The 25,818-nt window shown below is 47.1% G+C and overlaps 1 protein-coding gene across 1 annotated transcript in view; it reads right to left on the minus strand.

Moving 5' to 3' along the window:
• Positions 1-25,818, minus strand: part of LOC144828412 (uncharacterized) — a 2,343,931-nt gene that overhangs the window by 212,562 nt on the left and 2,105,551 nt on the right. The window contains exon 27 of the mRNA XM_078686536.1: positions 7,099-7,152. Within this exon, the coding sequence (XP_078542662.1) occupies positions 7,099-7,152 (54 nt within the window). The remainder of the gene's footprint in view (positions 1-7,098; positions 7,153-25,818) is intronic.

Consider the following 25,818-nt stretch of genomic DNA (forward strand, 5'->3'; position numbering starts at 1 on the left):
GTGTTCTGGGCATTAGCCGAAAAATTTGCGGACCTCAGCCAGGCGTGGCGGCGAACCACCACCGTCGTTGCAACCGCCCTGCCTAGCGAGTCCGTGGTATCCAGCCCACATCGAATGGAATACCGTGCCGCATCTCGACCCTCCGCAAAGGCCTGGGCGAGTTTAACCCAGGCCTCCTCCGGGCATTGTGGCAGCACATCCGCAACCGTGTCCCACAGAGAGTGGGTATAGCGGACCAAAAGGCAAGTGGTGTTGACCGACTGCAACCCCAAACTAAGTGATGAGAACATATTTTTTCCGTACTGTTCATACCTTTTGGATTCCCGATCAGGGTGAGCTGTCGGGAATGCGGTTTGGGAATTAGAAGCTTGGATAACCAGGCTCTCGGGGTGGGGTGGGTGGACAGGAAACAAGGGTCGGCCAGGGCCGGGCGGTGGCATCTTGCCACGTTCCTATCTACAGGGGGACCTGTAGCGGGCCTGTACCAAGTGCCCAACAGAATGTCAGTTAAGGCCTCATTAAACAGCAGTAGAGGCTCCGAAGAGCTTGCCTGCGGTTTGAGGACCTCAGTGAGGAGGTTAGTCCTCACGGCCGCGACGGGAGCTCAGGAGACAAGGCCTTGGCTGCCCTCGTCAACACCACGCTGTAGGCAGCCCCCTGCTCCATAGCCATGGTAGGAGGGGAGACAAATCCAGTGTCTGGCGAAGTGTCCAAACCACTGGCCTCCCCTAGTTCACCTGCCCAGTCCTGAAAAGACTGGCACTCCCGTGCCAGAGGGTCCTCAGACCCCTCCCAATCCGCCTCACCCTCCATCTCCTGGTATTCAGGTTCAAATGATGGGGCCGGATAATAAAAGTATTGCACTTTTCTCGACGTCGAATGTGGCGTCGATCGACGCCATTCCGATGCCGGAACCGGATCGAGGGGGGTATTGGGGACGTCGTCGTCCGGGGACGGCGTAGGAGGCGACACCATTGGAGTCGATGCCTGAGGACTTGCAGTCCGACAAGTGGTGTCGACTCGCCGAGCTGTGATGACTCTGGCCCCGCGAACGGTCCCTAGACCTCCTCCTGGACCAGGACCTCGAACGGTGTGGGGCCGTCTGCCGGAGCTCGAGGCGCATACGGGACCGCTCCCGCCTAGCTTTGACGTCAAGGCCCGGCAGTCGGGCACGACTAGTCATCGTGGTCGGCCCCTAAGCAATACAGGCACCGGCGATGGGGGTTGCAGTCGGCACAAGGCTTGAACCGGAGCATCCCTACCAGCACCGATGGAGTCGTTCAACTCGAAAAACAAATCAAAAAGGATCAAAAAAGTTTCGTCAAAAAATTACTAAAGGGTACCACTTTTTCCGGATCGGCGCTTGCTGGCGCGGAAAAAAGAAGAACTGACGTCAGCGCGCGAGGGCGGCATCTAAGTACTCCAGCAACGTCATCCCGGCGCCAACGACGCCGACGACGGATGCGGAGCTGCAGACGACGCCTACCGACGCGTAGGGGTACTGCTACGCAAATGTTTCCGGATCCAGACTGTCGACTGGGGATATTCTAAGGTAAGGAATCTAATACTAACCTGTTTCTTTCAGATTCCTCCTTTTATTGAAGATTATTGTTTACAACCCCTCCCCCTGGTTCTGGCATTCGTATGTAGCAGAACCCTGCACTCCCAGGATGGGTCCATCACCCCAGGGCAACTTATCACCTAATCAAAGCAGCCTGGCTAATCCACTTAACTCTGACTAATCAGGACAGAGCACTGGAAGGCTTAAATTTGGCTTACAGAGAAGAAAGTCTTATAACTTCTTGTCTGTACATTTTAGGATACATTCAACAATAGCATATTGTTGGATTTATCCATACCACTCTAGTAAGTCCTTGAATTATATTTTTATGATTCTCCTGGCAGGAATTTGTAGTTCATAACTTCTTGCTGTATTAACCTATGTGGCTGGGGATCTGCAATGGGGAAAATAAATAGGACAATTTCTCCAACACCAGGGCTTCTTAAACATCTTTTATACGGGCACTGCCTATATCTTCAGGGTCCCCCACCCCTGGAACATCTGAGGGATACTTTAGGTGGTCTGATTATGTACAAATATTGCTGATCCTCACTCCGCAGTGCTGCTAACACAAAAGTTGATTTTGGGAAGCCCTTTACTACACTGTGAAATGTGCAAATTCACTAAACCCAAGGCATATAAAACTTATTTTATAAGGGTCCTCCTTATAAATCGCACCACAGGGAAACCTAGGGGAGAACCCGGGGATACCTAATATTCCAAAACATTATAGTTTATTTTTTAAGTGCCCCAAACATCAAGTCAAGTTTGGAAACACTCTTCATTCTAAAAGCAGTCTTGCAACACAGGGCTGCTTTTAAACTGACCTCAGGCCTCTTCAGTGTGTACAAGCAAGGGCAGAGAGAGCTGCTGGCCTCTAAACTGCCATTCCCTATGTTATACTAAGGACTTAAAGGTAGCTTTAATCTCCCTGCCCAATTATGTACTAGGGCCTTATAGAAGAAGGTATGCCAATCGTAGGGGTACCCTAACCTATAGTGTACATTAGAATATGTACGGGTTTTCACTGTATTCTAAGTGTGTCTTCAGCATAGCACCGGCCCTGGGCTTGATTAGGCAGAGCAGAGGGACAGTCAGAGTAAGTTACCACCAGTACCAGTCACCAAACAAATGGGGAGTGCCCAGGACACAAGGATGAATTTACAACAATATTGTACCCCATTTTGGTGCACTATATAAAAAGCCAGCTTCCTACAGGCACCACATGGTTTAAAACCAGCCGACTTCTAAGGGAACATTCTGTCGCCAAGGGAGAAAATATTTTAAAACATCAGTCAAAAAATGCCTTGGGGTAGCTTCGACAGGATCCGCACTATCTGGTACGGAAAGGAAAAAAATGATGTCAGTGCACTGTGGTGGCGCATATATTGGGACCATGCTAATCATTCCTGGTGCAGATGAAGACAACAACGCTAACTCAGAGCTGAATAGCACCATACCATCGTTCAGGGGTACTGCTTTAAAAGTTTCTGGATCCATCCTGAATCTTGGGGCTAATTCTAAGGCATACAAACTGCAGCTAGAAGTCTATATTAGATAAAGCATTACTTATTGTTTAAGTAATATATTCTTCTGATGGATATTTCAAACTGCAGATTCCCACCTTTGAAAACAATACCAAAGCTGTACCCTCCCAAAAGTGGTGGGCCTGGGGAATGCATGTTACAACAGGAATTCTTGCAGGACCATGTAGGCAAAATTATTCTCTTTGCGGATCCGTTAGTTGATACAGTAGTCGGGTGAATGTATGGACAGATGTACATATTGTATCCTGGCAGTTGTCCATCATAGGAAAGCCTCTAGCCAGTGTCACCACCTACCACAGAGAAGCATCAACTTCAGAAAAAGTTGGTACAGGGCGGCTGAGCAAAACCATAAGTTCACTGATGTGACTCATAGAAGTGATATGTTATGTTATGTTATGTTAATTTATTTTATATAGCGCGCAGATGCCGCAGCCAAGTGGCGTCCCGGCGCTTAGGAGATGATAAACACAACACAACAGAAATAACCAAAAAACGCATGAGACTAAACTATAGAAAATAGGAAGGTTTTTAGGGCCTTCCTAAAAAGGAGCAAATCAGGGATGGAACGGAGAGGGGCAGGCAAAGAGTTCCAGAGAGCGGCCGCCAGCACTGAAAAAGAACGTCCACCCATTCTAGCTCTTTGAAAGCGTGGCACGATGGCAAGATTTAACCCTGAGGATCGAAGGGCTCTGGAAGGGACATAGTGAAGGATTGTCTGCGAAAGGATAGGTGGGGAGGCTGATTTAAGAATTTTAAAAGTTAAGCAAAGAGCTTTGAACTTAATTCTTTGCCCTACAGGCAACCAGTGGAGACCTTGAATAGTTCGGCGGGCAGAGACAAACTTCAGAAGGCCAACCAGCATCCGGGCCGCCGCATTTTGCACCCTCTGAAGGCGAATTAGTTCTGCCTGATTCATACCCAAAAACAGAGAGCTGGCATAGTCCAATCGGGTAAGAAGCAGAGCTTGGACCATGATCTGTCTGGTGTCCGCATCAAAAAACTTAAAAATGGGTCGGAGACACTGCAGGGCACCAAAACATGTACCAGCTACACGTTTAGTGTGGGAGGTGAAAGAGAGTTTGTCGTCGAGCCACACCCCAAGATTTCTGACTTCGGCGACAGGGGTGGGAACAGGGCCCAATTCAGGTGGCCACCATTGATCTCCCCAGAGCCCACTTTCCCTACCAAAAATAATAACCTCGGTCTTAGAGGCATTAAGTTGGAGTCGATTATTCGCCATCCAGCCTGCCACAGCTTTGAGAGCTGACTGAAAGGTAGGGGCATCCATGTTGGAATCACCATTAAGTGCCACCGCCAGCTGCGTGTCATCGGCGTATGACACCATGGTGAGACCAAAACTATGGGCTACCTCCGCCAGTGGCTGAACATACAAATTAAAAAGGGTAGGGCTAAGGGCCGATCCCTGCGGGACACCCTGAAGAATGGGGCGAGGAGCAGAGAAAAAGGGAGGTGTAGATACTTTGAAGGTTCGATCCGTGAGAAAGGATCGAAACCACTCAAGTGCTATCTCACCAACTCCAGCCTCCACGAGACGTCGCAGAAGGATCTGGTGGGAAACCGTATCAAAGGCGGCACTAAGATCCAATAGGATCAGTGCCGCCGTCTGACCCAGGTCCAACATCTTCCTGATATGTTCCACTACAACCAAGAGCGCGGTCTCGGTACTGTGGCCCGCACGAAACCCATTCTGGGAATAGTCCAGTATATTAGCTTCCTGCAGATGAGATGATAAGATATGATTAGCATGTGATTCTGCTAATTTAGCTAGCCAAGGGAGAAGGGAGATAGGCCGGTAATGTTCGGATTTGGTAGGGTCCAGGGCAGGCTTTTTAAGAATAGGGATGATAGTCGCCTGCTTCCATGCCATGGGAACACTGCCGGTGTTAAAGGACAGATCAATCAAACTGTGCATGGCAGGATAGCAACACTGGGCAAGTTCCCGGAATTGAATGGGTCTCATGGGATCATCCGGGGAACCAGATTTGACTTTTGTCGTCAAGGCTTTAAACTCCTCCAGAGTAGGACTGGGGATGATTAACAGTGGTTTAGAGACCATAGGTACAGTGATAATCTCCCTGATGGGGGACTGAGAGAATGACCTATATATGGCCTCCACCTTTTCAACAAAAAACGAGGCCAGATCCTCACAGTGAGCCAGCGAGGCTTCAAGAGTAGTAGTATCGGTCTTTTTACTTGTGAGGTCTTTGCATACCCTAAAGATGACCTTGGTGGGATTGGTGCTGTTCTTTATCTCCTGAGAATAGAAAGCAGCCCTAGCTGAACATATAGCCCGATGGTAGACTCTGGTGCAGGCCCTATAGGCCGACTTGAGGTCAGCATCATAAGTTTTACGCCATGCACGTTCCGCTTTTTTGCAGGAAGATTTGAGCGTTTTGAGGGATTCGTCATACCAAGGACTAGAGGGACTTGATCTGGTCTTACTCCACCTGGCCGGTATAAGAATATCTAATGAGTGATTTAACCACTTACAAAAGCTATCATAGCCACGGGAAACTTCAATGGGCGGTTGGGGATGGTGTTTCATCAAAAGCTGGTGAAAATGCTCTAGATTCAAATTTCTCCAGGGACGTTTAAGAATGTCAGGAGTATTGTTTCTAGGAGGGGGAATAGGAGTAAAGATGAGAGTTTCGATCAAATGATGATCGGTCCAGGCCATAGGTCTAGGTTGGAGCACTGAAATATTGGTGGCAAGATTCGTCAGAAAGGGATCTAACAAGTGACCACCTATATGAGTCGGTAGTTGTACCAGTTGGCTTAGTTGAAATGCTTCAAGATCCGCCAACAAGCACTGGACCGAGTTGGAAAGTGGAGCTTCCATATGCAAATTAAGGTCGCCAATAATCGTGAAATTAAGAGTTTTCATGACTAGAGAGGAGACAACCTCCAGAAGGCTGTGACGGAAGGCGCCCTCAGGACCGGGAGGCCTATAAATTAGTAATCCCGAAAAGGTAAAGTGGGGATTAACAGTGATGTTAAAGTGCGCGCTCTCACACCCTGCTATGATGGTAGGTTTCCAGGCGCAAGGATAACAAGTTTTTACCGCAACTGCGATGCCTCCGCCTCTAGCATTACGGTGGAGAGAGTGCATAGTGTATCCCGCAGGGAGGGCTAAATTCATGACCGCCATAGATTGATCATGCAGCCAGGTTTCGGTAAAAAAGAAAATATCCGGATTGTCATCTGTAATCAAAGAAAGTACTTCTCGATAGTGACATGCCAGAGATCTGACATTCAGATGAAAGATTTTAAGAGTGGTTTGGGTAGCTCCGCCTAAAACAGCATCAAGTTTATGAACACAGGGCGGTCTAGATTGAAGACTTAAAATAGGCTGCGGCTTAGGGAGTTTAAAAGGGCAGGAGGGGAAGTAAGGAGAAAACAAATCTTGATTGTTGAAAGTCTCAATTAGCAACTGTGGTTAGGCTAAAAAATTGAACTCATCATCAAGTTAAGGACCAAATTACGGTCCCACTGCAAAAAGCATTTGAAAGGGTGACTGGAATATAGAGAGTTGATTGGACATATAAAGAAAAGCCAAAAGAGGTGATAAGTAACACTTAAACCCACCCATGGCAAAGTTCTGCCAGGCCAGAGACAGAACAAAAGAACATCTGACAGTTTGGCTTGGAGCGGATCAACCTGTCTGTCCCCACACCAAGTGACATATTTAGAGTAGATTGACTTCCTGGATGAGCGTTAAACTGCCAAAATCAAATCCGCCACCTGTGGATTGTGGTTGCAGCCAATCAAACTTATCTTTGGTAACGCCTTATCTGGTAGAGTCTGTCTAGCCATGATTCCTTACTTTAGAATTATCCCCAGACGTCAGACTGGATCCAGAATTTTTTGTGAGTAGGCACACTGCGTGTGGGTAGTAGGCATAGTTTTCTGTATGGAGCTATAGGCCAACAGTACTGTGAGGAAAGCAAGTTAAAACAGGAAAGTACTTACTTGTGCTCCTGCTAACTTCCTTTACTGCGCGCCGGGCAATTTTCGGGGTAGTAACTAGGGAGAAGAACCAAAATGGTTAAGTGCCTTGTCAATGTAATAAACTTAATCATGAGCAAACATTTACATTTCATAATTGTTAGAGTTAGTCTGAGGTCTAACCAGAATGCAGTACTATCCTGTACATTAATCCAATTATGCAAATTGGTGAATTGTATATACACATACCCATAGGGCTAGAAAATATACAAGCATGGGTCTGATGAACAAGTTACTTATCTTCGGTAATGCTCTTTCTGGTGAATACTCTCTCTACCTACAGATTCATCACCTTTTAACTAGTCCCCCACACATTAGACTAGACTCAGAAACTCATAAGCAGTACTCCTTCGCCCCAATAGATAATGTCATGCAGCCCTGCACTGCTAAAGTTCCTCATAAGTATAAGCGCCACATAGGCCCAATGACGCCATTTGCTTTCTTGCCCTCAGGCACAGAGCCCACCTGCAAATTGGCTGGAACAGTTTGCAGATCTCTAGCTATGGGCTTTTTTAGGTGGGAGTCCATTCCACAGAATGGCAAGGATTAGTAGGGAATCAGCAATTTGATTGTATGAGGAAAGTGGTGTATGACTTGATGTGGCTGTGCTACATCACTGAGTAATACATTCACAATACTACCTCGGGTCCAGATCGGCTCGTTTAAAACCTTAGCTCAACCCTGGGTAGCTGTGGCTTCAAGCAGGCAGGCTTAAACAAAGGAGCAAGTGCAAAACGGGCAAGTTACTTACCTTCGGTAAAGCCGTATCTGGTAAAGACGTGATCTTGCCGGAAGATTCCTTACCTTTGAACTTCCAGGAATTAGGCTGGATCTGGTGATTTTTCTTATCAGTACCACTGTGTGCCGGTAAGTAACGTCGATCGACTCTGTTTGACATCGGTAGTGTTGTGTTAGTCGGAGGTGGGACCGTGGAAAGTTTTAGACCGGAAAATCCGGCAGCACAGAGAGGTCCAACAGTCCCTCTCTGAGAACCTGAGAATCCAGGCAATAGTGTCATGCACCCCGAACTCAGATCTTGACTGGGCTAGAAGAAGGACCAAGGAAGGACTGCCCTACTGCACTGTGGAACATGGAGAGAGGCTGCTCTGGCATGGACCCCACCTGTTGAACCTGGTGGCTAGCAAAGGAGAGGAACTGCGCTGGCTGTGTCCTCCAGAGCAAACTCAAAGCCAAGAGATACAAGGGTCAGTGAGCTTGCCACCTGTTCACAGTAGAGGGGCACAACAGCTGAGAAGCCCGCAGGGGAAAGTTGGTAGCACAAAATCTTCAACCCACCACAAAGTGCCACAGTGCAGCATCAGGGACCAGGACCCAAAGCTCAAAGTTGCACCCGAGTTTGCTGAATCTGGGAGTGTCATCAGAGTGCAGCAGCACCTCCAGAGGAAGAGTTATGAACCCATGAATGTTGGCCCTTGACTGCGATACTGAGTGACTGGTAGTCCATTGGCAACTAGACGTCTGCCAGCAGTCAGAGGACTTTGAGGGGCCTTAAACCTGTGACTATGACCATCTCACCCCCTTCATGGACTGAAGAGTAGTTGTACAAAGACCCCTGTCGACTACTACTGGTTCACAGCATCCTTTAAGTATCTTCAGCATCCTTCATTCTTTACATCAGGTCAACTTCCATAGAACTCCATGCAAAGGATAAATGTGCCTGGAACTGACTGTGGAATGCTTCACCTGCTGAGGTAACAGTTTCCGAGGACCTTGCTGTTTGCCACGACAAGCTCCCTACTGGAGTTGGTCATCTAAAGTGACTCCAAGAGACTGCATTAAAGCTAACCCAAGCATTTTGCTTGGGTTAGCTGTTGAAGGCTCCGGTTCCCCCAGTGGTTCATGACAACCCGCAGGAGAAATGTGAGGAGTTGGCCGACTTCTTTCACTTGAAAATTGAGAAGATCTTGTCCTCATTACCAGCGATGTCACCAAGCGTGGAAATGGACGTCAGCCCAACAACAAGTTCTGTTGAGCTGCTCTCGTTCGGCCCATTCTCAGAGGAGGAGGTCGAAAAAGTCCTGGAAAGGATGAAGAGTGGGTCTCCAAGTGACCCGGCGCCCATGAAAATTCTTAAACAGGTGGCAAAGGTTCTTTCCACTCCGCTTGCGGATCTTATCAATCTTTCGCTTGCCCAGGGTGCAGTGCCCCTAAGGTGGAAATCCGCTGTTGTTAAAGCTTTATTGAAGAAACCGGGACTAGACCCATTAAATCTGGCTAATTTCAGGCCCATTTCACTCTTGCCCGGTTTCTCTAAAGTTGCAGAGAAGCTGGTCAATTGTCAGCTCTCTCACCATCTTGAAGCCCACCATCTGCTTGGGGACTCCCAGACTGGTTTTCGCCCTGGTCAGGGGACAGATACAGCCTTACTGGCAGTGGTGGAGGAAGCTCGGAGCATTCTTGATTCAGGGGGGTCAGTGGCAGTGATCCTCCTGGACCTGAGTGCGGCATTTGACACCGTTAATCATCAGGTGCTCCTCCAACGGCTGGCAGAGGTGGGTGTCAAAGGGATGGCCCTGACATGGCTGAAATCTTTCCTCTCAGACCGGTCTTATCAAGTATGGGAAGGGGGAGAGCAATCCACCGTGTACCCTCTTCAATGTGGAGTCCCGCAGGGCTCATCTTTGAGCCCTACTTTATTTAACACCTACATGGCTCCACTTGAAAGAGTGGTCTCCCCTTCAGGAGTGAAGATCATCAGTTATGCTGATGATACTCAGCTGGTTGTAGGGCTTACCCAGTTGGTAGAACAACCTGAAGTCCTTCATGACTGTCTCTCGAGCGTTCACCGCTGGATGTCCCAATCCGCCTTAAAGCTCAACGGCGACAAGACTGAGCTGATGGTGTTGGGCAAGGCCAGTCCCTCTCTTATCACCAGCTGCTGGCCTCGTTCCCTGGGCGATCCGCCTTCCCCCAAGAAGGAAATTAAGAGCTTGGGGGTTTGGTTAGAGGAGGATTTATCCTTCAGGACACATGCTAAGAAAACCGCGGGGGTATGCTTTGGCCTGCTGCGTTCTGCTCGCAAGGTACTACCTCTGCTCCCAAATCCATCTAGGAAGCTCCTGATTCACGGTCTGATTTTGTCGCGGTTCGACTTCGGGAATGTGCTTTTTCTGGGCGCACCAGAAGCGACTTTTAAAACTCTCCAGCAGGTGCAGAATGCGGCTGCGAGGGTTTTGATGGAAGTGCCGCGAAGACAATCAGCTGCCCCCGCCCTGAAAGCGCTGCACTGGCTCCCTGTTAGGGAGCGGGTGAAATTTAAGGCGCTATGTACGGCCCATAAAATCTTGCACGGTAAGGGTCCTGCGATTCTGTCCTCTATGGCTCGCCCCTACAAGCCCACACGCCCATTGCGCTCGGATCAAGGACATCTGATGCAGACTACAAGAGTGAAAAGAGCCCGTTCTGGGGGCCGACGATTTACGGTGCAAGTGGCGACACACTGGAACTCTTTGCCCCTTAAGATCCGCGCTGAGCCCAACATCCTGCACTTTAGGAAACTTTTGAAAACACACTTGTTTCCGGTGTAGGACTGAGCGAGAGCCTTTCTTTTCTGTGTTCACAGCGCCGGGATGCCCCTGGGTAACTGTGCGCGTTATAAATTTTATATAATAATAATAATTTTAATGAAAAAGTGTCTAAGTCTCAAATTGTTGATTTTCCCAATGCTTTTCATATTTGAGTGAAATGCTCTGATTTACTATACTATGTAAATTCCTCCTGAACCCTCCAGTTGATATTTTTCCTTGTGTGTCTAAAATTACATTAAAATACTCTATTTTTATAAACTGGAGTCAGCTTTTTGGGATGTCTTGTCTGTTTCTTCTTCAATTGTTGTGGTGCTGTAGACATTTCTTTGAATAAGCCTTGCTGCTCATAGCCACTGTTACCCAGGGTTGAGCTGAATGATTAATAAATGAACCCTAAGTGTACTAAAGGTGTTGGTATGTGTATTACATAGTGAAGGTGCATAACCACACCATATAATACACCCCATTTTAGGTGTACCCTGCAATCTACGCTGTGTGACACTGAGGCTTACGAATAGTGAGTACTCTTGGGGGAAGGGAGGGGGGTTTGGTGTATGCAGGGGACTGCCTTCCACCCTTCTCCATCCTTCATCCTCCTCTCGTTCCCTTACGGCCAGTGCTTTAAATGGGCCTGAAGTGTGGCAGAAACTAAGGGAATCTCTGTAAAGGGAGCCGTTTGCTGTAGTTTTCCCCTCCTTCTTTACCAGCTGCATCTGTTGGTGCCCATGTTCCCAGAAAAGAGAAGACCTGTCAGGACCCAGGTAAAAATACTGAATAGGATTTTCGAGGAGGCCATCATGTTCTCTGCAGGTGGCCGCCTCTCGGAAGCAGAGTCAGCCTTAGCCTCAAACTGGATGTCAGGTGCAGATGTATAAAAGGAAAAAAGGGGTAATGTAAGAAACGTAAGGAAAGGAAGAAGAGTTGACTACAGCTGCCACATTTGTTTGACAGAAAATAATGGCCATGTTTGTTTTTATTATGTCTTCTTATTCTGGAATAGCCAAGAGGTTTGAAGTGGAAAACAATTCTTGTAAAATTGGCAGGACTGTTTTATTATTTGACAATTATCTCTCGGTTCGCCCACGGATCTTAGCAATATGCGCCCTATTTCCTTGCTACCTGTTCTAAGTAAAATCATGGAACGGTTAGTACATGATGAGCTCAAAACATTTGTAGAGGCCCACAATATCCTGCATCCTCAGCAGTCGGGATTTCGTTCCGGCCATTCTACCGAAACAGCCCTGATCGAACTAGCTGATTCTGTCAAGTTCCTGCAGGATGAGGGAAGGCAGACAGTCCTCGTCCTGCTTGACTTGACAGCGGCATTCGACACCATCTCGCATGCCATCCTGATTAACAGAATGCGAGAGATTGGCGTGACAGACACAGGCTTGGCATGGGTTATTTCTTTTCTATCCAATAGGTCCCAGACTGTGTCCTTGGGTCCCTATCTATCCAGCGAAAAATCCATCTCATCAGGAGTGCCACAGGGGTCCATATTAAGCCCTCTTTTTTTTAACTTCTATATGGCCCCCCTTCTCGCTGTGATAGAATCTCTTGGGATCCTTGTCACGTCTTATGCCGACGATACACAACTTGTCGTTACCATCGATAAAAAGTGGCCGGATGCAGATCTTCGTTTTAAAAACTGCCTCTCTGATGTTTTCCAATGGTTGAACAAAAACCATTTAAAATGCAACAGTGCTAAGACAGAAATTATACCGCTGGGTAAAGACCTACCTTTCTGTCCGAAAGACTGGTGGCCCTTGGGATCGGAGCCCCCCCCCAGTGCAGTATCATCAGCACGGAATCTAGGAGTGCAATTTGATTCACTCCTTTCTTTCCATGACCACATCAGGATTACGGCTGGACGCTGTTTTGGTCTCATTAAATCACTGAAAAAATTCTTTGATTTCCTCCCCATTGCAACTAGAAAATCAGTCGGGTAACTTTAATACTTTCCCGACTTGATTACTGCAACGGATTAATGGCTGGAGTAAAAAAGTCCACCCTTAAGAAGCTGCAGAGTATACAACATGCAGCTGCGAGATTGGTCTTACAACTCCCCAGAAGGTCATCAGCTTCAGCAGCATTAAGAGCTCTGCATTGGCTACCATTGCATAAAAGAATTCTTTTTAAATTGCTTCTCACCGTTTTCAAATCCATGCAAAACACAGGTCCCCACTACCTTAAAAATCGCTTTATGCGTTATAATCCTCCGCGATGTTTGAGATCATCTGGGACAAACCTTATCATGATTCCCAGATTTAAATACAAAACCAAGGGTGGGAAAACTTTCACTGTCTTGGCAGCCAAGGCATGGAATAACCTACCAGCCAACCTCAGACTGACTGAAAAGGAGGGTCTTTTCAGAAAACTTCTTAAGACTTGGGTGTACCAACAATCAGATACCTCTGTACTGGCAGCCATTTAGTTTCATCGTTTTCACCTACTTCATTTTTCATCTACCTACTGTTCGCTAGCTCAGCGCCAAGATGCTCCCCTGGGAGCGAATGTTCGCGCTTTATAAAACCCCATAAATATCAAATATCAAATTTGTTAATCATTCTGAAACATTTTAAACAGCCCTCAAAGACATTTTAACTGTTTTCTTCATCTAGTTGCAGGTTTACGTTCTCAGGAAAAAAATATCAGGTTTCTCTGGTTTTCCCAATATTTTTACTGGCCTGCTTTTAAAACTGCATAAAAAATGGACAGGTGGCAACCTTGGCGCTGGTTACCTTGACGCTGGTGCATTGGGCTGGCTCCTGTTTTTCTTTTGGAGTGAAATTAGGGGGATGGCTCCAGGGCACAAGTCCTAAAAAAAGAAGTGAGGGGACTATCCATGTTAGGTGGTGTCACAGGAAGTGACATCACGACAGGAAGTGCCGTCACCCCAGGAAGTGACATCACAACAGGAAGTGACATCACATGTGCAGCAGATCTATCATTTGCATGTATTGCAAGATTTAACAATTGAAGCTGCTCAGTACTTAGGCCTGTGACTTAAGGTCCCTGTATGGAGGAATTAAGAGCCCAAATGTGGATGAAGTTTGGCGTACAACTACATTAGTCAAGCCATTAAGTGCTGTAAGCGAGGCATACTAAAACATGGCATGCCTAGTTTTCAGGATCCTGATGTGTAAGGCTCCCCATTTTCACAGATAAATACAGACAGAAAACAATGTGTTTTCTGTCTGCATCAATTTTTAAAAGTGGATAAGGATTAGTTACTTACCTGTAATCCTAGTTCTCTTCCAGGGGTATACTTATCAAAGTCATAAGCACTGAATAGTCCCGCCCATGTGCGGGACCCCGGAGCAATAGCCAATAATATGCATATATCTACATATATATATATATCTATACACATATAAATACGCATAAAATAACCATATATATAGATAATATGCATATACATATACATATGCAGCCCAATATAACCATACTAGGCTCAAAGAACTGCCACAATAGCCTGTAAAATCTTTACATTTGCTAAATAAAGACATATAAAACACATTATATGATAATGTAAAGAAGAAACACTGCCTAGGTTTTCTTTGAAACACACAACCTTTATGTTCAAAGGTAAAAACAGGCAGGATCATAGAGGCAGCTTTACCCTAGATAGGCTGCATAGTAACAACAGAAAAATCTGGCGCGGTGCCTTTAAGACCTCTGTGAGCCTCCAGGCTCCCATCATGCACCACAGGTGACAGTTAGGTCAGTTCTTTTGGACGGCATATAACAGTGTGAAAACTGCATGGGTAACATGTAAAAGAGATCGTTCTGATATTAGTCCGGGGAGGCGGGTGGGTGTGCTTATGACTTTGATGAGTATACCCCTGGAAGAGAACTAGGATTACAGGTAAGTAACTAATCCTTCTCTTCCAGGGGATACTCATCAATAGTCATAAGCACTGAATAGAGTAGCAAGCCCATCCCATACCCTGCGGACTAATATCAAGCTCTCTAAACGGTACACTCATAAAAATATTACCCAAACAAATTCCTCAGGGATGCTTGACCAACCTGAGCATCCGCCTGAGTATCAGAATCAAGGCAGTAATGGCGAGAAAAGGTGTGAACCGAACGCCATGTAGCTGCCTTACAAATTTCATGAACAGGAACATTTTTAAGCATTGCTATAGTAGCAGCCTTTCCTCTAGTGGAATGAGCTCTCGGTCTACCCGGGAGTTGTTTACGTGCCAATTGATAACATAACAAAATGCATGACACAATCCATCTAGAAATGGACCTCTTGGATGCAGGCAAGCCCGTATTCAGAGGACCGTAGTTTACAAACAAATGATCAGTCTTTCTAACACTTTTAGTTTTATCCAGGTAAAACTTTAAAACTCTTTTCAAATCCAAAGAATGTAGAGCTTTTTCAGCTGAAGAGCTCGGATTAGCAAAAAACGTAGGTAGTGTCACTGACTGGTTAATGTGAAAATCCGAGACTACCTTAGGAAGGAATCTGGGACGCGTCCAAAGCACCACTCTATTCGCATGGAAAACGAGATAGGGTTCTGAAGCACAAAAGGCCTGAATCTCGCTCACCCTGCGCGCAGAAGTGATCGCCACAAGGAAGGACACCTTCCACGACAGATGTTGAAGGGAAGCCTTGTGTATAGGTTCAAATGGAGGACCCATCAATTTTGACAAAACCACATTAAGCTCCCAAGGAGGTGAAGGAGCCCTCACGGGAGGATACACTTTCCTGAGACCCTCCAGAAAATCCTTCACAACTGGCATTTGAAAGAAAGAAACCTGAGTAGGGGACTTTCGATATGCAGTAATCGCTGCCAAATGGACCTTAATAGAGGAATACTGCAAACCTGCTTTGGCCAAAGAAAGTAAGTATGGTAACAGTACCTGTTCCTGACCACGAATCGGGTCATGTCCTTCAGCAGCACACCACATGAAAAACCGCTTCCACTTGAAAGCATACGTCTTTCTTGTAGAAGCTCTCTGTGCCTCTCTTAAAATGTGCATACAGTCCTGGGAAAGGCCTAGATGTCCGTACTGGACGAACTCAGGAACCATACTGCTAGCTTCAGGGACGGCAGGTTGGGATGGAACACTCTGCCGTTCTCCCTCGTCAGCAGATCCGGACAGCAGGGAAGCCTCCTGTGCGGCACTTTGGATAGATGAAGGAGATCCGGGTACCACCATTGGCGAGGCCAATCCGGAGCTACAACAATCATGTCTGTCTGCGACTTGTACAGTTTCTTGATCACCAAGGGAATGAGTGGAATCGGTGGAAAGGCGTAAAGTAATGTCTCTGACCAGTCCATCCATAGAGCATTCCCCTTGGACCCTCGTTGTGGGTACCTGGACGCGAAGACGCGGCATTTTGCGTTGTCGGCGTCCGCGAAGAGATCGATTTCTGGTGATCCCCAGGCCTGGAAGACATCTCTTATCACTTCGTCTTTTAAGACCCAGTCGTGTGCTTCTGCGAAGTGCCTGCTGAGGTCGTCTGCTTGGACGTTGAGAACGCCGGGCAGATGGACAGCTGAGATTGTCATACCCCGATCCAGAAGCCACTTCCAGATTGCTTGCGCTTCCAGTGACAGAGGTCTGGATCTCGTTCCGTCCTGTTTGTTCAGATAGTACATTGTTGTTGTATTGTCCGTCTGAACAAGCAGAGAGGATGACTTGAGAGCTGGAAAGAAAGCTTTGAGAGCCAGATGTACCGCTCTGAGTTCCAACATGTTTATGTGATACAGTCTTTCTTTCTCCGACCACACTCCTTGAACTTGAAGAGACCCCAGATGGGCTCCCCATCCTTGCAGGGACGCATCTGTCACCAGCGATCGTCTGGGCATGTCCTCTTGAAAAGGCACTCCCACTATCAGATGACTCCGCTGCATCCACCATCGGATGGAAATCCGCACTGACAGAGGTAGTGACAGTTTGTCTTCCCAACGGTCTGAAAACTGGGACCACTGATCCTCCAGTGACTGCTGTAGAGGTCTCATGTGCAGCCTGGCGTTCGGAACAAGGAAAATGCAAGACGCCATGGATCCTAGCAGAGACGAGATCTGTCTGGCCGTTGGTCGAGGATTCTTTAGTAAAGTTTGACACTTGAGGAGAATAGAGGACAGTCTCTCCTCCGAAGGATACGCTTTTGCGTCCTTTGAATCTAGAAGTGCGCCCAGATAATGTATCCTCTGTGTGGGGTTGAGGATAGACTTTTTGAAGTTCACGTGAAGGCCTAGCCTCCGCAGTTGATGTATGCAAAACGTGAGATGTTGTTGCAGCAGACTCGGAGATGCACTCTTTAGCAGCCAATCGTCTAGATAGGGATAGACGAAAATATGTCTCTTCCTTAGGAAAGCCGCTACGACTGCCATGCACTTTGAGAAGGTGCGAGGAGCTGACTTTAGCCCAAAGGGCAAGACTGTGTACTGGTAGTGACTGGTTTGTATGCAAAACCTTAGAAATTTCCGATGCTTTGGAGCGATGGAGATGTGGAAATAAGCATCTTGAAGGTCTATGGAGCACATCCAGTCCTTTTGATGCAGAAGTGGAACTATTTGATGTAACGCCAGCATTCTGAACTTTTCTCGCCGAATGAACTGATTGAGGCGCCTGGGATCTAGTATGGGCCTGAACTCCTTGTTTGGACCTTTCTTTGGAACTAGAAAGTATCGGGAGTAGACGCCTTGACGACGCTGTGCCTTCGGGACCTTCTCGATAGCTTTCTTCAAGACTAATGTAGACACCTCCTGTTTTAAAAGATGAAGGTGATGGAACACCGACTTTTGAGGAGGAATGGAGGGTGGAGGAGCTTTGAATCTGATTGCATATCCATTTTGCACAATATTCAGCACCCATTTGTCGTTTGTGATGTTTTTCCACTCGTCCAGGTAAAAACGAACACTTCCCCCCACCGGAGTGGGTAACGGGATCAGGTGAAGCAAGCACTCACTGTTTTTGTTGTTGCTGCTTGTTTCCAGGTGCAGACTGCCTGGAAATACCACCTCTTCCTCTACTAGGACGACGCTGGGAGAATTGGGATCTTCCCTGATTCTGCTGTGACGACCATTGAGGGGTTTGAACCCTCTGCTGGTTCTGTCTGCGATCATAAGGACGGTATTTCTTCTTAAAGTTGTCCTTTCTCTTTTCGAGACCAGCAGCTCTTACAGTATCGAGCTCTGTCTTCATCCTTGACATCTCATCGTCAGCATGAGACCCAAAGAGCGATTTTCCATTGAAGGGTATATTCAGAATCCGGTGTTGCGCTTCAGGCTTAAGACCCGTAAGCCTCAGCCAAGCTGTTCTTCTTGCAGAGATTCCATGGGCATAGCCATGCGTCGACAAATCGGAAGCATCTGCAGCTGCTCTAATCACCTGGTTAGCCACTAGCCCACCTTCATGAAGGATTTCCAGAAAATCCTGCTTGTCTTCTTTCGGAAGTTTTTCTGTAAAGCGAGACAAGGAATCCCATAAAGAACGGTCATAGCGGCCCAGTAAAGCAGAGGCGCTGGCAACCTTCATATAGGAAGCAGAAGTGGCACACATCTTCTTTCCTAATGAGTCCATACCTTTGCTGTCCTTATCAGGGGGTACAGATGATGAAGCCGCTCCTGTTTGATTCTTACGAGCTGCTGAAACGATGACTGAATCAGGCAGTGGCTCAGACCTCAGAAATAAAGGGTCATTGTCCGGAGCTTTATATTTCTTTGCGATCCGCGAAGGAACCGCACCTAAGGATGCCGGTGTTAAGAATTTATGCTCCGCAGGTTCCAATAGGCCTGGAACCAGGGGGAGTAAAGGCCTCGATGATAATTTTTGATGCAAAGTCTCGAAAATTACCGTTGTCTTGGCAGTAGAGACAGGCATCTCGATATGAAGTTTCGCTGCACCCTGACAGAGAACCTCATTAAACGTAATCACGTCATCAATTGGTGAAATCCTACTCGGAGGAGTTGATGACAGTGTTGGAGAATAGTTCCTTTTTGAATCGGTAGACCTTGTGGACGACCTAGTATCACGTCTTCTAGACGATCGATGATGAGAAGACTTAGGAGATGGTGAAGCTCGCCTCCTCTCAGATGGAGACTTTCTCGGAGGAGTACGCTCACGTCGTATTGCAGAGTGCACCACCCGTATCAAAGGTGACCTTGATCTAGCCGACACCGGAGACCTGGAACGAGATTTTGGAAGGCTAACTTTCCTTATCTTCCAGTCTCTGAGCTCCCCCAGCCATCGCGGCGAGAGATTAGCTGCTGTAGGTGAAGGGGCCCTTGAAGGCTCTGGAGAGATTTGCACAATCCGCCACTCAGGTGAGGAAGTGGACCTCCCAGAGGAACCAGATCTCTTAGAGCGGTCTTTGGACACCGTTCTAGGCCTTTTTGCAGCAGGAGACGTCGACGACATTCTCTTCGACGTCGATTTTCTCGACGGCGATCTCCTCGGCGTCGATTTCTCCCTCGGTGTCGATTTTCCCCTCGACGGCGATCTCCTCGGCGGCGATCTCCTCTGCGGCGATCTCCTCTGCGGCGATCTCCTCGGCGGCGATCTCCTCGGCGGCGATCTCCTCGGCGGCGATCTTGTCTCCGCCGGCGTCTGCTTTTCTCGGCGTCGTGTGCCTCGACGTTGCATGACTGGGGCTCTTCGACGTCGAAAGCTCTACTGCCCGGTTCGACGTCGGCGTCATGGCACCTCTCGACGGCGACCTCGACTGATGCTTCGAGCCTCTCGGCGGCGACCGTCGACGTCGATGAGACGACGTCGAGTCCCGCTCTCTTGCAGTCATAGGCGAGCCAGACCGGGACCGCCTATGCTCATGTCGTTTCTCACCTTGCTTCGACGACGACTTCTTCGACGGCGAGGGATGCTTCGACGTCGACGTATGCCGCGACGGTGTTTTTGATGTCGATTTTGAGCACACAGGTACCTTGGAAGAAGATCTGTCCCTCGAAGTGGAAGGGGACCGATGTTTTCTCTTCTCCCCTTTGTCCTTGCGCTGAGAAGAAGGCTTCCTAGAGTGAACATCTTCTTTTCCACTCACGGTTTCTCCTCTGTCATGCAGGGACTGAAGCCTGCTCTGCTCTCTCTCTCTCTCTAAGTCCTACTTGAAAGTTTGCTGCAGTGGTAGCAAAGTTCTGGCTTATGAGAAGAAGGTAGACAAGCTACACAGACCGAATGAGGGTCTGTCTTGGCCATTTTTTTACCACAGGCCGGACATTTAGCAAATAAGGTCGGCATTGTGACTGAAAAAATAGCCCAAAAACAGTAACAATTTATTGGATTAGTCAGATAATGACTAAAGACGTCGTGTAAAGACGAAAAAATTAGAGAAAAACCAGAAGAAAGTGAAAAAATATCACCAACTGGCGAGCTCAATGCTCCAGGATCCTCACAGAAGGAGCCGGAAAAAAGAACTGACCTAACTGTCACCTGTGGTGCATGATGGGAGCCTGGAGGCTCACAGAGGTCTTAAAGGCACGGCGCCAGATTTTTCTGTTGTTACTATGCAGCCTATCTAGGCTAAAGCTGCCTCTATGATCCTGCCTGTTTTTACCTTTGAAAATAAAGGTTGTGTGTTTCAAAGAAAACCTAGGCAGTGTTTTCTTCTTTACATTATCATATAATGTGTTTTATATGTCTTTATTTAGCAAATGTAAAGATTTTACAGGCTATTGTGGCAGTTCTTTGAGCCTAGTATGGTTATATTGGGCTGCATATGTATATGTATATGCATATTATCTATATATATATGGTTATTTTATGCGTATTTATATGTGTATATATATATATATATATGTAGATATATGCATATTTTTGGCTATTGCTCCGGGGTCCCGCACATGGGCGGGACTATTCAGTGCTTATGACTATTGATGAGTATCCCCTGGAAGAGAAATATAGAAAACTGTCCCACTTTTAAGTGACTCTCCGTGCTGTCTTTCATGAATTATAGGCCAGCAGCTGCCCTGTAAAATAAGTGGGGGGACGCCTTCCGCCCGCGTGGTCCCCCGACTTGTGCCCTGGTATACATGTATGTATATGTTATTTCTATACAGCGAAGAGAGAAGCAGTGGAGTGCTGTACACGCTGAAAGACCACCATAAAGCTAACTAGTAAGTGGAGCGGAAACTGAGTTGGAGATGGTTAATACATTGTGTTCTGGTATTCATAAAAGTGATGAGCTTCCAACTCTTTCATAAAATGGAGCGCGCATGGAAGCACGCAATTTCTGTCCAACCAGTGCATGTAATCCTGACTCCCAACATGTTGGCCTAGCTCCAGCTTCGTAGTAATGTTGTTTATTCAGTCTGTAGTTTGGACCAAGGAGTTGGGGCCATGGGAGGAAAATACCTAACTTGACATGTTAGCAGTAACTGGACAAAGAAGAGTGAAGCCACTAAGGGAAACAGGATGTGTCTGCCTAGTCTCCAGAGCATATCTTTCTTATCAGTTAATGGTGCTTCTTTGGATGCAACTGGGGCTTTCAGAAGAATTGCAGAACTTTGATAGGGATCACTTAGAGGACTTCTGCTTTGAAACCATGCAAGAGGCAAGAAAAGCAAAATTCTCTAAAGAGTTCTGTTGCTGCTGGCTCATTGCAGCAGGAGGATTACTGAAACGATATCCTGTCTGGAGAGACCTTCATTTGTGTTGGCAGAGAGAAAAACCAATGAAAATGACAAAGGCCAGTGTAACCTGAGCAATGATAAATCCATAGCATGGTTCCTGCATCCGCGCTTAGTGAGTACTTGGCAGCACATTGGAAACCCCGACCTGGAGGGACATTTGTATCTCCAGATGTGTTGAGGATTTGATCAAGAGTTTAGAAGATTCTCCCTTCAGACCAGAAGAACTAGATTTCCGAAGGAGAAAATAGAGAGAAAATTAGCAAGTCTTGCCACACATTTAAAAATCCTCAGTGCTACACCATCAATGTGCTTAGCATTTTGGACGAGAGGTGGTGTGAAAGCGGACTGGGCAAAGATGTGACCTCATAGTGCTACAAGCATGATGCAATCAAATAAATGAGTCTGAGGCTGTGGGAGTTAGTTTGGTGAATCTGCATCTATGTGCTCTCCCGTGAGATGAAGGATGTAATATTACTTGGAAAGTACAGGACTGGGGCTGTACTGCAGATATATCACTAGCTTTCTCTTCGATCATTTCAATGACCCTTCTATTTTAGAGGACACAAATTGCACGTTTTCTATGTGAGTGCCTGTACATGGTCATAAGGTGACTTGTCGACCACCCAGAAAAAAACTTGACGTAATGAAGGAGGCAATCACATTTTGGGGGCTGCTATGTCTGGAACCAATGCAGCAAGAATATGTGGGGACTGATAATGTTTTCTTTTAATCAAGAGTCGATGGGTGACTGGGCAAGGGCAGTGCAAGCTTTCCCCCACATTAAGCTATTTTGTAGAAAGCGGCTGGATCACTGCTCATGCCCTTTTGAAATAGTGGACAGTTTTAGGAAGGGGGATAGTGCATCCTCTGGTCAAGGAACTTTATTTTGACATTGTGCAACGTGCCCTGTTAACCTCCCTGGTAACCTTAGAACAAAAACTGGTATTGTGCTCAGTGGAGGATCCACCTTTTATATGGGATCTTTATAGACAAAGTCCATCATCTCCCACGAAAACCTTCGAGGTGCCTTCATACATCGCAAATGACTTCATCTGTATATCTCCTCAGCTGCTGTGTTATCATTTGTCTGATTGAAGCTGGTATGTGAAGACTGCATGTTTGAAGTTTTGGATGGCTTTAGGGGAGGGTCGTTCGCTGGTGGGAGTTTCAAGGGTGGGGTTGTTTGGATTATTATATATTTAGTGAGGCAATGATTAGGCCGTAAGGCTGAAGCCAGTGGATCTGTATATAGCTACATTGCATTAGTGTAAGGTTGACTCAGTCTTTTGGGGTTTAGGGTGCTGTACCAGAAAGCCAAATCTAAATGTCCTATTTAAATAATAAAATTGAAGTCACATGAAAATGTTACAAGATAACATCAGGCTACTTGTTTTTTTTGTGATAATGTTGACTACATGTGCTTATTGTATTTTCATTGTCTATGTATTTTATCAGAGCAGTTTTACCAGTGTATTTTTATCTAAATAACCACCACTCGGTGGATAAGAATGGGTTGGGGTGATCCAGCCGCATGCAGGTAGTCCACTGCGGCAGCGAATGTCTTGCTTTGGGGAAATCTGAACCATTGTCAGAGGCGCCTTTGTTATTGTGATGGGGCCTGCTTTCGACTCACCCTTGGCACTCAAGATGCTCTGGCACACTGGTAACATACGCAAAAAACAACAAGGGTTTGGCTAAAGCTCAGTGAGGCCGCGCCACATTATCAATAAACAAAACAAGTTGCCAACACTGCACAGTTATTTCCACGTAAGTTCAAGGACCAATGAACCAAACAAATGCACTTGCACAACTACTTTTTCAGTTCGATTTTAATCATCATCTTTTTCATTTTGAAAAAGTATTTTTTTGAATATAGTTGAAAAAGATGATGATTAAAATCGAACTGAAAAAGCAAGGGCATTTGTTTGGTTCGTTGCTCCTTAAACTTAGGTGGAAATAACTGCAGTGTTGGCAACTTGTTTTGTTTATTGACACTGGTAATATGCAGCAGTAGAGTGGGAATCATGGACATCAATTATCCAAAGTGCTTCGGTAGCGGAAGTGACATCAAGCGTCTGTTGACCTCTGTCGATCAACTTCTGTTTACTGGTTAGGGACTAGTGGAAGGCCAAAGTGGAAACTACAGAACGAAAACAAGGCTCTTAGAACACTATTTACTTTCTGTTCCTGTCTTTGAGTACAAGAGTGGCAGCTGCTAACCCTAATTGACATCCGCGGTGCGAAAGATACTCCTTGACACATGGACTCTTTGGATTGTTATTCTATGTCAGTTCCGAATGCTTGAATTATGCTTTCTTTACTGAACTTTCACAGTTGCCAGTAGAAAAAATCAACTTTAATTTGTATGTAAACGGTCAAACACATTTGCGCAGCAACCAATAGTAATGTCCACAATAGCATTTACAGGTACGTCATCCTCTTGCTTTCCTCTTGCTTTGCTGCTCGCCACAGTCTCAGATAAGGGCTCCTCATTTTAAAATATATTTATTGAGTTTGACTATTTTTTTTATTAGGCCGAACATGTTTGTTTATAACCTGCCGTAGCTCCAGCTTGGACGCCAAATAAATAATAATCGTTAAGCTGTGGTTTCATCGCCAAATGAAAGGCTCTGTGGCCTGGAGAACTCCACCCACTCCTCGCAACTGCTTGTGACTAGGCGCTCACTGAGGTAAATCGAGATGCCAAAAACCTTCCTTTCTCATTAGTCCTGTACAAGCAGTTGATAAGAGAAAGCAGCTGGGTGCTCAGACAATGACCCATTCGCAAAGTCATGTACCTCGTGGGGCTGACTCTTCCAGCAATATGCAGAGTTGAAATGCAGGGGCTCGAAGAAGGAGTGAAAAACAACAAAGCCTCATTCACATGTAAATGGTCTTTTAAAGACCTATAAAGCACTCGGGTGTGGTTGTGTGTGTCCCCGGGAAGCTGTCTCAGCCCGGGCTGTGGGGATGGGGATGCTGAAGCCCTTTGAACTCAAAGGGCGCTGCGAGCCTGGCCTGCCAATAGTAATTTATCCCTGCTACCACCCGGCCTCCCAGTCATGGACACTGTTCTGCTTTGCACTCTTCAAAGCAGAACTTTGATAGCTAGCAAATTCGTGCCTTAGATGGTCCAGCTTTTGAGCAGGGGGGACGGCATCCACCCTGTTAAATAAGTGGGGGGATGCCGTTCACCCGCGTGGTCCCCCGACTCGTGCCCAGGATTGCTCCAATCCTGCTGATGAGATCAGGAGACTGGTACTGATTCTCTCTGGTGCAGTGAGATCAGGTGACTGTGGTTTTTAGGTCTCGCCTACACAGCGCGCATGCGTTGCATAGGAGAGAGACCTAATGCCATCAGCACAGCTTTGGGGGCAAAAACGTGCACGTGTTGCATTGCTTGCAATGGCAACACGTGCACGTCTGCCGATTTCCTTGCGGCGGTGGTGGCACCATATGGTCGCACGCTCCCACCAGGGAATTGCGCAGGCCCCCTCCCCAGCTGCCACGCGAGCCACGCGCGTGTCTTTCTTTTCCCCCTGACCTTCCCGCGCCTGGTTCCAGGTAAGTCAGGGATGCTGTTGCCCTTCTGCAGCTGACGGTCCTCTTCTCCCCTTCCTCTCTCTTCCCCACTCGCCACTCTCTCCCACCTCACATGTACTAAACTGTTGTCACTCCTTATCCTCCGTTCCGTCACACCGATGCAGGCACCAGAAGCCCAGACAGGCTGGAGCAGAGAGGCAGGAGCCGAACATTCACCACACTGTTGTCACTCCTTATCCTCCGTTCCGTCACACCGATGCAGGCACCAGAAGCCCAGACAGGCTGGAGCAGAGAGGCAGGAGCCGAACATTCACCACACACTTATCACACGCGTGCACACCACAGGTCGAGTGATGCATAGACAGAGACACAGACCCATTAACATTCAGAACCAATAGCAGCTCCGAAGACGGCGGAGAGAGCAATTTAAAGAGATAACTCGGCCTCTGCGACCAAGGGCTGGCGGTGCTTCACCTCCCCTCTGCTGTGCATGACCTCCGGTAGCACGGCCAGGGAGTGGACGCGGTCCAGAGATTGTAAATTGGGGAGGCTTAAGGGGCAACGACAGAAGCAGATGGCTTTCGGAGAAGAGGGATGTGTTTTGGGCCGTAATAAACTTGTATCAAGGTGGGGGACAGGTGAGCCACCACGAAAACAGGTGTTCAGTAGAACTCAGTTGGTTAATGCGCCTATTGCAAGGAATCTGGGTGCAATAGTGCAGCCTGCAGATCACAGGTCCGAATCGCTGCAGTTGTTGTCCTGGGGCTTGTGTCTTTTGTTGCATAATATCTAGTCTGATCGAAAGTCTGTGAGGGGTCCAGGCACCTCTGGGGTGGCTGCAGCGTGTACATCTGTCGGTACTCACTGCGCAACTGCAACGTGGTCATCCTCGGGAACAGTTTCTGCCTCAAGGCTGGTGAAGAGCCTTCTGCACCCTGCCCCATGTGTCCATGTTTGTGTGTCTGTGTGCATAACACCATGCCTAT

This window comes from Lissotriton helveticus, chromosome 4_1 (assembly GCF_964261635.1).
Source record: "Lissotriton helveticus chromosome 4_1, aLisHel1.1, whole genome shotgun sequence".
NCBI classification, from domain to species: Eukaryota; Metazoa; Chordata; class Amphibia; order Caudata; family Salamandridae; genus Lissotriton; species Lissotriton helveticus.